Here is a 12,761-nt window from a genome sequence, read left to right as displayed (position 1 = left end):
TCAGGAGCGCTCCTAGCTGGAAGCGGACTGAACGACAAAGTTAGGACTAAGGCTGCGTGGGACTGAGTGCTACCGGGAACAGAGCAAAGCTTCCAAATGCGGAAACACTTGAGGTGGAACTGGCTGGAGTCATTTGTGTTTTACTGTAGCCCAGGCTGGTCATCCCGCCTCCACCTTCCTAGTGTAGTCTTTGAGGGTCTCTACCACAACCCTGCCCAAAAGATGAAGCTCGGAGATCAGGCTGGGGGTCGGGGTGTGAGTGGGATGTGGGGGGATAGGATGGGGTGGAGTGTTTCCTTCTAGGCATTTGCGTTGAAGGCATTACTGGGTAAGAACAAGCAGTGAGCTCTGGGGCTGTCACCACTGCCGGGCCTACAGATACACACATTTTATAAAATAGTATATATATAAATTATTGGTTTAATTTTTTTTATTTTTCTTTCTTTTTCTCCTTTTTCTATCTTTTTTGTCTTTCTTCCTTTCTTCCATTTATTTATTTATTTATTTATTTATTTATTTATTTTTATTTAAGTTTTTTTTTTTTTTTTTTTTTTTCCCTGTGGTTTTGCTTCACTGTAGCCCAGACTAGCCTTAAACTCTATGTAGCTGAGGACACCCCGGGCTCTCTCACCCTGTTTTTCAGAACACACATAACAGGGTAATCTTAATTTGTGGTCCCCTATTGGGGTAACTTTTACTGGACAGAGTTCATGAGAACGCAGCGGTCCTGATACGGAGCCAGGGACATTACCTTTGCCACAGGCGTCTGACCAAGTATGTGGCTCCACTAAGAACACCGGGGCCCAGGTGGGAGCGTCCGCTTCGCCTTAGCCGCGCAGCCGCGTTTCCCCGCTCGCGAGCACTGCGGTCTCCACAGTAACGGCCATACCCCGGCCGCCACCCCCAGCCCAGTCGCGCATTGTCCAGCTCCACGGCAACAGCGGGCGCGCGACAGCGGGCAGCCCCAGCCCGGGCCGCAGGGCGCCCGTCGGTCCCCGACAGCGGGACCGGGCAGCTGGCGCCCCGACGGCATGCCGGAGAAGCGGCTCTCGGCCGGTAGGTGGGACCCCACGCCCCGCGTCCGCCCCGCTCCGGTCCTTCTCCCACGCTGCTCTACCTCGCCAAAGTCTCCATTTGCAGCTGGGGACCTTCGGCTAGCTCGGGGGCACTGTAGGTTCCAAGTCAGAGTCCAGAGGCCTCTCTTCCCCAACTCCACCTTGAATATTCTAGTTTAAAAATCTAATCCATGCACGAATAGTAAACATTTTACTGAGTTCACCCCGACGATGCTGTAGGTGCTGCCCCACTTTATTAGAGAATTTCATTTAGTCTAGAAGGAAGTCAGATCTGAGTGAGAAAATGTAACATTTTGTCTCGTTTCAGATCCGCCAAATATTACAGAAGAAGAATTTGTAAGTAAATTTAGAGGGACTACTTAGTATCTTGTCTCCTCCCCTTCCCCCGTTTTTGTTTTCATAGAAAAGATTAGTTTGTGGAAGAAGCATGCGCTTTTCCTTTTTGTCGTTTCAGTAAACACTGTGACAAGAACACACATGCTCTTTACATGCTCGGCTGATTTGTGCGTGGATGTTAATTATTGTCAAAGCTGTTTCCTGTAAAAGACACATTTAATTTCTCCATACTCCCAGAGTCTCAGGCAGCGCAGGCTTATCCCCATGGTTTTGTTGTGGTGTGCTTGGCAGTTTCTGGTTGCTGTAAACATTAGTATAGAAGAAAAGAGGTCAATTGTCAATTAGTGATAGGGTGGCTCACATTTATAATGCCAGCATCAGGGATGGTTGGCAAGAAGATTGGGAGTTCAAGGTCATTCTTTTTTCTTTCCTTTCCTTTTCTTTTCTTCTTTTTTCTTTTTGTTTGTTTGTTTTTCGAGATAAGGTTTCTCTATGTAACAGTTCTAGCTGTCCTGAAACTCTGGAACTAGCTCTTGTAGACCAGGCTGGCCTCAAACTCACAGAGAGCCACCTGCCTCTGCCCCCTGAGTGCTGGGATTAAAGACGTGGGAGGCCACCACCACCCGTCCAACTAACCAAGTCCAAGTTTACATGAGACCCTGTCTTAAGCAGAGACAAATGGCAGATCTCTGTGAGTTCGAGGCCGGCCTGGTCTATGGAGAAGGTTCCAGGACAGCCAGAGCTTCATAGAGAAACCTGTCTCAAACAAACAAACAAAACCCCAAATAAATAAATAACAAAACAAAATTTAAAAACCCTTAAAATAACCAACCAAACAACCAAAACAGCAACAACAAAGGGGTTCATTTATAACTGTTTAAATTTTTTTCTACACATGGTTCTCAGGTAGGAATTTTGGAGAAACTGAGCATCCTAAATATCTGCAAACACACATCAGTTGGGAGAATGCTCTTTGGAACACGTTCTGTGAAGCCCATTCCACATCTGAGGAGCTCGCCCAGGGTCCAGCTGAACACTAGCAAGGCTAAGGTCTGAGTCAGAGCTCCGACCACTTCCATTACTTACAATGTCCTTCACCACTTACTTCTCTTGCTGGCTGACATCTCACTTACTTTTGGCTTTTCGTTCAACAAACATGAGTGGCTGTATACTCAAAGTATTGTCCTAAATGCTGGGGTTAAATTTCAACACATTTACAGTCCAGGGGGGCTTAATAGTGGAGAGAGGAATAAGTCAGCGGATCCTGGAAGAAGGGTGGAGGAGGGGTGGAGGGAGGAGGCGGCGGAAAGAGCAGTTCCAAAAGTCTCTCCACACTAACATACAGGTACACACAGTATGTCAGAAGTGCTCCAGCATATTGACAAAGTCCCATTTAGTGGGAAATTGAAGTTACTTCAGGCACTAAGCCGAAAGCGCTCTTCAGGACAGCAGGGTGTCTGAGCCAGCTGGTCCTTTCCAGTACAGCTCCCCCCTCGGCATCTTAAGAGCACTTAACACACCACTTAACATTCTAGCAGTTTGTGTTCCCCTTGGCTCTCTGGCCTGGTCACACTCCCCTGGGCATCACAGGCACCCCTGTCTTCCTTCCGGCACTCGGATCTGTCTTCTTCCCCCTTCCGGCTTCTCTTTCCCGTCTCCCACAGAACTGCTGCCCCTTGGGCTCTGTCCTCTTTTGTCCACACCGTCCCAGCAGCCCATCTGCTCGCCTCTTCTTAAATCAGTGTCTCACTCTAGAACCCATGCTGGCCTGGAATGTGCTGTGTGTGTAGCTCAGGATGAGGTCAGACTTCCCATCCAGCTGCTCCAGCCTCCCCATGCTGGGATGGGTTACAGATGTGTGCCACCACACCTGGGTCCAGACACCACTTCTGATGCCCCTGCATACCCAGTGAGCTATCAGGATGTCCCACGTCACCTCTACAGACCGCTTCCTCCCCCTCTCCAGCCCCCAGTTCAGCTTTCCCATTGCTTGCTTGCATTTTGGTAAATGATGTACTGGATGTACCCAGCTCTCTTTCTTCACGCCTTGCCTGCAAGCGTCCACCTCTACCTCCTTTCCTGGCTGTGCCTTTCTCTGCATCTGTCCACCTGCTGTTTTATCTCAGCTCCGTGCCCAGGCAGAGTTTGGCTGTAGTACTAACGGGCATGACTGCTTCTCAACTGTACGTATACCTCCTCTCAACTGTAGCTTTTCTTTGTCTAATGCGTAAAGTGCAAACTTTGTCCATCAGTTGCACTGGATTGTGTGTCTCATCACTCCTCCCATGGCTCACACTGCTGTTAACCCTTTCCTGAATCCCACTGTAAGGAACTTGATTAGTAGCTGGCATCCTTGAATGTTGACCACAGGCTAATATTTAACCCCAAGACAGCCCTGTGAGGTTGAGTGACGGCTATCTCCCACATTTCCTCCCACATAAGGAAGTCAAAGTCCACAAAAGTTAACCGCCACTGAGGCCACTTATCTAGTGGCCCTTCGAGCATTCACGTTGTCCTTACTCTGGCCTCCCAACCCTGTTCTCTGTGATGAATATCACATCCACCCTGTTCTGAGTTCACAAAGCACTTCCACGTGCCTCCGGCTCCAGCCAAGCTGCCCTGTTTTGCCTCCTGCCTTTGCTGTCGGTTTGACTGGGTTGCCCTTCCCCATCCGTTTCACAATCCGGCACATTCCTTCAGGCACAGCTCATCCCCAGAAACCTTCCCAACCTAGCATCATGCAGACTGCCTTGGCGCTCTGGACAGCTTCCCGTGGAAACCAGCCTGTGACCAGATTCTCAAACTCATATGCTCAACCAAGTGTTGGCTACTCAAATAATTAACCCGCCTCGGACATGTGCTTGGCCTTGCTTCTCTGAAGTGTGATGGTGGTGTTCTCATCAACAAGCTGCATTTCTTAGAAAAAGTGGGCTAGGGACCCCCCAGCCTTGTTTTTTCTCTCCTGAAGTTAGTGAAACTGTCATGTGAGTTCTGGTTGATAGGCTGTGAGTAGCACTGCTGTGCCCAGCCCTGGAGAGCCGATGTGTACAAAGTCACGTGCCTGGCCCCTTTGTCACAGGCTTGTTACTGTGGTTGAGGCACATTCAGACGCTGGGTCAGTGAGATTCTGAAATTCATGTAAGTATAGGAAGGAAGAGAGAGCCAGTTTTCTTCTCACTTGCTGGAACAGTGAGGATAACAGAGTCATGTGATCAAAGGGAGCCTCCGTGACAGCACGGAAACGTCCTATGTCATTTAGAAAGTGGTGTTTTGGTGTTCTAGTGTTTATAATAACCTTCACCGTATTTTCTCAACCAGTAATCTAAAACTCCTTTGTTGTTATGGATGTCTACAAAAGAGCTTAACCTTCCCGTATGGTCTTCACTCTCAAAGCGAGGAGTAATACGTTTGGAATCAACTGCTTGTCTACCAGTGATGTCATACATATTGAAACCCCTGTTTTTAGGTGGCAGGCTTGTTTTGGGGTTGAGTCTTGCTATGTAGACCTGGCTAGCTTGGAACTCTGTGGAGTACACTGTCCTTGGACTTGGTATGTAGCAGACTGATCCTCTTGGCTCTGCCTCCCATGTGCTGGGCTGTAGGTACAAATCATCAGGCCCAGCTATTGAAATATTTTATGTATAAATTTTGAAGTCTCATAACAAAACTGCAGGCTGGCACTGTCTCGGCACCTATATATTTCCTAAAGCACACTGTACAGAGCGTCTTACTCAGATGACTAGTTTGGTTCGGTGGATTGTTATTTCATTTGTTTATTTTAGTTTTTGAGATGGGGTGTCACGTAGTCTGTGCTGGCCGCTAACTCTCTGTAATGATCACCTGAGCATCCTCTGGCCTCTGTCTCCCAAGTGCTGCAGTTATAGGCACGTGCCACCCACCCCGCTTAACGGCTTCGTTGTGTTTGACTGGGCTTCGGGAATTTTCTTTGAGAAAACAGTACAAAAATAAATATATTTTTATGTCCTTTGTGGAGCATTTTTTGTTTGTTTGCTTTGTTTTGTTTTGTTTTTTTCAAGACAGAGTTTCTCTGTAGCTCTGAAGCCTGTCCTGGAACTAGCTCTTGTAGACCAGGCTGGCCTCAAAGTCACAGAGATCCACCTGCCTCTGCCTCCCAAGTGCTAGAATTAAAGGCGTATGCCACCATGGCCTGGCTGAACGTATTTTTATTTATGTAAATGATGAATGAGTTCTTGCAAAGAAATAACACTGATAAGTGAATGTTTCCCTCACTGCTTGCGATTCTGGCTCCTCCTCTTGCTTTCACAGTGCATCAGATCACAACACAGATCTCCACGGTAAAGGCCTGCGTCTGGATTGTCTTGTGATACATGCAGTGTGCACACTGAGTCAAGTTTATGAGTGGCTCCTGAGTCAGGAGTGGTGGCATACGTCGTTAATCCAGCACTTGGGAGGCAGAGGCAGATGGATCTCTGCGAGTTTGAGGCCAGCCTGGTCTACTGAGCGAGTTCAAGGACAGTCAGGAATACACAGAGAAACCTTGTCTCAAAAAAAAAAAATCAAGATAGATAGATCTAGTTTTTTAACAGTAAGACAGAGTACATTAGGCTTAACAAGTATTTAAATATCTCAGTTTTAAATCCTGATTTTTTTCCTTTTGTGTGCCTTAAAAATAATTTGTTTGTTATGGGAAAAAGCTTTATAAATACAAATCTTAACATTTAGAAGAAGATAATTTGTTGGAACTATGGGAATAGGTGTATCATGTTCCAAAGTGTGTGTGTGTGTGTGTGTGTGTGTGTGTGTGTGTGGTACAGGCACACTCAGAGGCTAGAAGAGGGCATTGGATCCCCTGGAGCTGAGTTACAGTTGGTTGTGAGCTGGAAACCAAACGCGGGTCCTCTGCAAAAGCAGAGTGAGTTTTAACTGCTGAGGCCCCTCTCATGTGTGTGTGTGTGTGTGCAATTTTTTGTTGAAGGTTTTCTTATATATAAAGTCCATAGTTTCATTGGCTTTAAAAGCAGATAATGGGCTGGAAAGATGGCTCAGTAGCTAAGAGCACTGACAGAGCCCCCAGAGGAACCAAGTTTGATTCCCAGCACATAGGGCAGGTTGCAATGACCTGTAACTCCAGTTCCAAGGGGAGGGGTCTGATGCCCTCTTCTGGCCTTTTCAGGCATTGCATACAAGTGGTGTACAGACCCTTGCATGCAGATAAAACAGTAATATACCTAAAATAGGATAAAATAACATTTAAAAATTTTAAAAAATCGAGTTAAAAGTTGCTTAAAATAAAATCAGTTTGTAAATAGAAAATATGTCCTTATTTTACCAGCAAATTAGAAGGGACTTTAGCCAGGTGGGGTACCACATATCTGTAATCACCGCACTTGGAAGGTGGAAGCAGGAGGATCAGGACTTCAAGCACCTCCAACACAGAGAGTCCGAGGTCAGCTGCAGCTATATTAGACCCTGTGTTAAACAAACAAAAGACCTTGAGGACCCAAATACCTGCTGTGATGGTCTGGTGAGAATAGCCCCCATAATTGGTGAGCTAGTAGGAAAAGATTAGGAGGAGTGGCCTTATTGGAGGAGGTTTGTCACTGAGGGTGAGCTTTGAGGTTTCAGAAGCGCCTGCCACCCCCACGTAGCTCTGTCTGTGTCTTGTGCCTGTCGGGAAGGATGTAGCTCTTAGCTACCGCTTAGCACCATGCCTGCCGCCACCACACCTCTGCCGTGATGACCATGGACTCACTCTCTGAAACCATCAGCACTGATAAACCCTTCCTTCTATATATTGCCTTGGTCATGGTGTCTAATTACAGCAACACAGAAGGGATTAAGACACCTGCTGTGGAGTTGTCATGACCAAGCTGAATGTAGTCTCAATGGTATGGTGGCCTAAACGTTACCTGCCTAATGACAGCATGACATCAGTTGACATGGCAACGGGAATGCCGGGAAATCTTACAAGACCCTGGCCCTGCATGGCTGCTGAGAGGGGAGGGTAGTTTTCCACCGGGATGAGCCCCTGACAGGTGGTTCAGGCCCAAATGGCCAACTCTAAACACACACATATGAACCACACAAATGGATTCAGTAGGTTATGCGTCTCTCTGTGTGTATGTTGTAGTGATAGTTGAAGAAGAGTGAATTTGAGAGGGAGTTGGAGAGCACAGGAGGCGGTCGGAGAGGAGGATTTTAAATGATGTAAATATAGGATTTATGGAAGAAACTCTCAAAAAATTAACTTTAAGAGGGATTTTAGATTCAATTACTATTTACAGCCTTTAATTGTGAAAACTGGTGTTTGTTTTTAACCAAGGCTACGCTGTCTCAGAGTCACCCTGTCTTTAGAGCTCCGATGCCAGATTTCCGGAGCATGTAAATAGCATCCTTCTTTGTGATGGTTTGAGAGAAAATGGCCCCAAAGGAGCGGCCCTATTAGGAGGTGTGGCTTTGTTGGAGGAAGTGTGTCACTGTGGAGACAGGCTTTGAAGTTGCATATGCTCAAGGCATGCTCAGTGTCTCAGACCACTGCCTGTTGCCTGCCAACCAAGACATAAGATCTAGCACCATGTCTGCACACCACCATGTCCCACCATGATGATAATGGACTGAACTTCTAAACTGTAAGTTGCCCAATTAAATGCCTTTCTTTATAAGAGTTGCTGTGGTCATGGTGTCTCTTCACAGCAATAGAAACTCTAAAACATTATTTAAACACAGTATATCAAAATATCCATAACCCCAGACCCCAGGAAGAAGGCTGCATGGCTGTAATCACTTAGTGTTTGTTTCCCAAACGGAACATGGTGGGGTGAGTAACTGAGAGCAATCTCAGTTGGTAATAGGTAGTGTAGTGTGAGGGGGCCGGCTTGTTGGGGTATCTGTCCCGCCCAGTACCCCACAGCAGGCAGGCCCCAAAGAAAATCACACACAAGACTCCATAAGGTTATAAACTGATTGGCCCATTAGGTCAGGCTACTTATTAATTCTTATGACTTATCTTAACCCATTATTCTTATCTATGTTAGCCACACGGGCTCAGTACCTTTCTCAAAGTGACAGCTTGCATGTTGCCTCTTCGGTGGTCTGCCCAGGAGTGGCAGAGGAACTTCCCTGCTTCCCAGAATTCTCCTGTTCTCATTGCTCCACCCCTACTTCCTGTCTGGCTTTTCTGCCTATACTGCCTGCCTGGCCAATCAGCATTTTATTAAAATATGATTGACAGAATACAGACAATTCTCCCACACCATTTCCCTCTTTTTTTTTTTAAACAAAGAAAAATACCCATAGTCCATTTGTTGGGAATGTGGGCGTAGTATTTCAGGCTACTTCCTACTGGTTGGGGGCACTGATGATCTTATGGGGACCTAAAGAAAATTTAAAGTTATAATCAAGTCCTGACTGGAGTATCCTGTGAGTCTTGATCATCTCAGGCAGCAGTCTTGAATCTGTTCTGGATGTAGAACTCTGACATCTGGGCCATCTCTTCCTACCGGAGATTGCTCAGGAGGTCTCCCTTGGCCAAAGATGATTTTTCTTAACTCTGAATAAATCCAAAGCCTCTCGTTTTCTGTGGAAACAAAAGCAAAATCTCTTCTCCAAAGTAACATACATTTTGACTTCAATTTTGAAGCCAAGGTATTTTCAAAATACCTATCTTGGGTTAGTTCAGCAGCATTTATAAACAAAAGTCTTTTAGCAGCTGTTGCTCCTTCCTCAACATTCAAACAATTCAAAGAGAGCATAATTGCATACAGTATCAAGATTCTCTGTGTATTTTCCATCTTTATTTTAAACTCTATTTCTTTTATTTTTACTTTTACTTTTTGAGACAGGTTCTCTGTATATCTTTGTCCTGGAATAACACTGTAGACCAGGCTGTCCTTGAACTCACAGAGATCCACTGTCTCTGCCTCCCCAGTGCTAGGATTAAAGGTGTATGCTATCACACCTTGAACTCAGAGATGCTTCTGTCTCTGCCTCCCAGGCATTGGGATTAAAGGTGTGTACTACCACACCTTGAGGTCACAGAGGTCAATCCCTACCTCAGTCTCTTGAAGTCACAGAGGTCAATATGCCTCTACCTCCCAGGCATTGGGATTAAAGGTGTGTACCACCACACATAACCACTCTCTTTTTACTTTAAGAACTTTAACTTTTATCCTGCATTTATTTGTAACATACTATAAACCATTTAGAGGTTTTCTTCGTCGTTGAATCTCTCTTTAAGTATATCTCTCCTTTTTTTGACCACATGAGCCTAAAACCGTGGCTTTGACGGCTGGATCTAGGCCATTTCTTAGCTTTCCAGCTTCATGGTAGATGTACCACTGGAGCCTTTTACTGCCACAACTCTATGGCATTTCAAGGTCCGTGCCAGCAAGCAAGCTGAAGCATTCTGCTCACAGACCACACTCAGTCGGACTGCCTGCCTGAAAGAGTCAGAGATTGCCCTGGCAGGACAGTCCAGAAAGCCGGCATTTTAAAACGGTGCAGCTTTTCTCCTGCTACGGCTGAAAACCGAAAAGCATGCGTTCAGCTTTACATCAACACCGTTTAAGTGTTTCGTGGCAGGACCTCTTAATGAGCTGCAAGGTTTTGCAGCTAAAGCTGAGTCAGGAAGCCTCCCTTAGACGAGAGCACTTGCTTGCTCTAGCAAACAGAGCAGACCTGAGAAATTGCTGCTACCAACAAAACATGCTTTACTCTATTCGTTCCCAAGCTTTCTCAAGCTTTCTGTGGATTCAGTTATCCACGTTGGCGCCATCTGTAGTGTGAGGGGGCCGGCTTGTTGGGGTATCTGTCCCGCCCAGTACCCCACAGCAGGCAGGCCCCAAAGAAAATCACACACAAGACTCCATAAGGTTATAAACTGATTGGCCCATTAGGTCAGGCTACTTATTAATTCTTATGACTTATCTTAACCCATTATTCTTATCTATGTTAGCCACACGGGCTCAGTACCTTTCTCAATGTGACAGCTTGCATGTTGCCTCTTCGGTGGTCTGCCCAGGAGTGGCAGAGGAACTTCTCTGCTTCCCAGAATTCTCCTGTTCTCATTGCTCCACCCCTACTTCCTGTCTGGCTTTTCTGCCTATACTGCCTGCCTGGCCAATCAGCATTTTATTAAAATATGATTGACAGAATACAGACAATTCTCCCACACCAAGGTAGCTTCACATGGAAACCATGGAGGGTCGGGGGCTGGAACGCAGGAGTCGTTGGTTCTGTCTCTCTCCATCCCTTCTTTCCTGGAGACAATGCATAGCTAGGAGCCAGAGCATTGTGGGAAAGCTATCTGGAAAGTGAGATGCATCCCAGAGGGCCCTTGGAAAGTATTGCTATTTCAGGTCACTCATTCCTACGGAGGTCTAGACTCAGGACAGGGATCGATTCTCTAATGATTTTGAAGCTGTGGAAACTGTTAAGACGTTCCACAGATATGTAGTCAATGGCTGTAAGTTGTTCCGGGAGCACACATTATCAGTCGTGAATTGCAAAAGCAGCATTCCGTCCGACTGGAGAGAGAACCGTGCTGGTTTGTCTTTCGCTGGCTTCGGTCAGGTTGGCACAGGCTGGAGTCATCTGGGAAGAAGGGACCTCAGCCGAGGAAGTGCCCACATCAGATTAGCCTGTAGGTGCAGCTGTGGGAGTTTTCCTGACGGACGATTGTTGCAGAAGAGCCCAGCCCAGTGTGGGTGGTGCCACCCCTGCCAGGTGGTCTGGGTGTATAAGAAGTGAATTGAGCAAACAAGGAGCAAGCCAGTAAGTTCTGTTCTCTTATGGCCTCTGCTTCAGTTCCTGCCGTCAGGTTCCTGGCTTGAGTTCCTGCCCTGACTTCCCCTCAGCTGTAAGCTGAAACAAACCCTCTCCTCCCTAAGCTGTGCTCGATCCGTGTTTTTAGCAAACATGCAAAGGCAAATGAAGACACTAACTAACCCTTCCAGTGAAGCACCAAGATGCTAAGCGGCTACATTTGTGTGTTAGCTGTGAGGTTGAGACTTAGCGACGTTACCACACCCGCCTTTGCCCCTTTAAGATGGAGAAGGGGAGAAAGTGGGAGCCACTGTCTCTTTTAGGTTTGACTATCAGGTTGGAAGGGCTTTTGAACAGGGAGAGAGCCTTGGAGGTTTGGGTGTGGTAGAGTCACTAAAATCTCATGGCTATGATCTGAGATTAGAATTAAATAGCGGGTGAGAAGGAAAGAGTTTTTACAACCCCTTCAGCTTCCTTCAGAGGACCACACAGTGGGAGAGCCAACCCCGAAAGCTGTCCTCTGACCTACACATGCTATATCAAAAAGAGATCTGTGTTGAAATGGCACAGAGACAGAAGCCACACACACGCTTCCATCAGCAGCAGCGACTGTGGCTGGCAGGTGTGCACAGACGGCTTGGTCCACCCCTCCTCCTGTTAGAGATTCAGGAAGCCTGGGCTAAAATTGGATGCGCTGACTTCACGTTTGTAGGAGGCACGTCCGTAGCAAATGGGATGGCAGTTGTCAAGAGCAGCAAGTACTGAAGGAGCCCTCCACGCTGAGTCACACCTGCAGAGTGATGTAATGGAGGAACTGAGTGGAACTCAATTTTCTCGTTACTCCTTTAACCATCAAGTTTGTTGGGTACTTGGAAGATATCAACATGACTTAGGAAATTTAATTAATCAAAAAAATATCTGAGTAATTGGATTGTGGAAACTTAATGAGAAAAGCAGAGCTACTAAAACCAATTAAAGACTTTCGGGGTTTTTCCTTTTATAATTCAAGGGCTTTGGGAGTAAAAAGCTTGTCAGATCGAGAGATGCCACTTTGTGGTAGAATTCTTGCCTAGCATGCACAAGATTCTGTGTTCAGTCCCAGTACCACACACACACACACACACACACATGCACACACACGCAGCGCACACATGCACACACGCATGTATGCACACACACATGTATACACACATGTGCACTGCATGCACACACATGCCTGAGCACACGCACACGTATGTATGAGCACGTGCACACACGCACACACAGCACTTGCCCAGCCCCTTTGGTTTGCCTGCTGATGTGACTAGATGTGCCCACACTGAACTAGTAGCTGCGGTGGGAAATGCACTCCCTTATTCAGAGGCACAGCTTCCTGCTGAAATGGCCATCAGGCCAGAGCGGGCAGCGTTTGCACCAATCTCACACATCATAGCTGCCCCAAGTCAATATGACTATCAGTATTTAATAACCATAAACGTTAAGACATAGCATCACAAAAGAAATGCCAATTTTTACGTATTTGAACAATATTTTAATTTATTATGGTCGTCTCTAGAAACTTGAGCATGTGACAGTACACAGTGCCAACTCTCCATGGAGGAAAGT

General features: G+C 46.5%; 1 protein-coding gene across 7 annotated transcripts in view; it reads left to right on the top strand.

Annotated features, from left to right (window-relative positions):
- The first annotated feature begins 967 nt into the window (after positions 1–967).
- Positions 968–12,761, top strand: part of Rgs22 (regulator of G protein signaling 22) — a 98,771-nt gene continuing 86,977 nt past the window's right edge. For all 7 annotated transcript variants that reach the window (XM_048457326.3, XM_048457327.3, XM_085679110.2 and 4 more), the window contains exons 1-2: positions 968–1,056; positions 1,384–1,412. In XM_048457326.3, coding sequence (XP_048313283.3) covers positions 1,032–1,056; positions 1,384–1,412 — 54 coding nt within the window. In that variant the 5' untranslated portion in view covers positions 968–1,031. The remainder of the gene's footprint in view (positions 1,057–1,383; positions 1,413–12,761) is intronic.

This window comes from Myodes glareolus, chromosome 19 (genome assembly GCF_982192425.1).
Source record: "Myodes glareolus chromosome 19, mMyoGla1.1, whole genome shotgun sequence".
In the NCBI taxonomy this organism is placed as follows: Eukaryota; Metazoa; Chordata; class Mammalia; order Rodentia; family Cricetidae; genus Myodes; species Myodes glareolus.
This window is presented reverse-complemented; position numbering and strand designations above follow the sequence as displayed.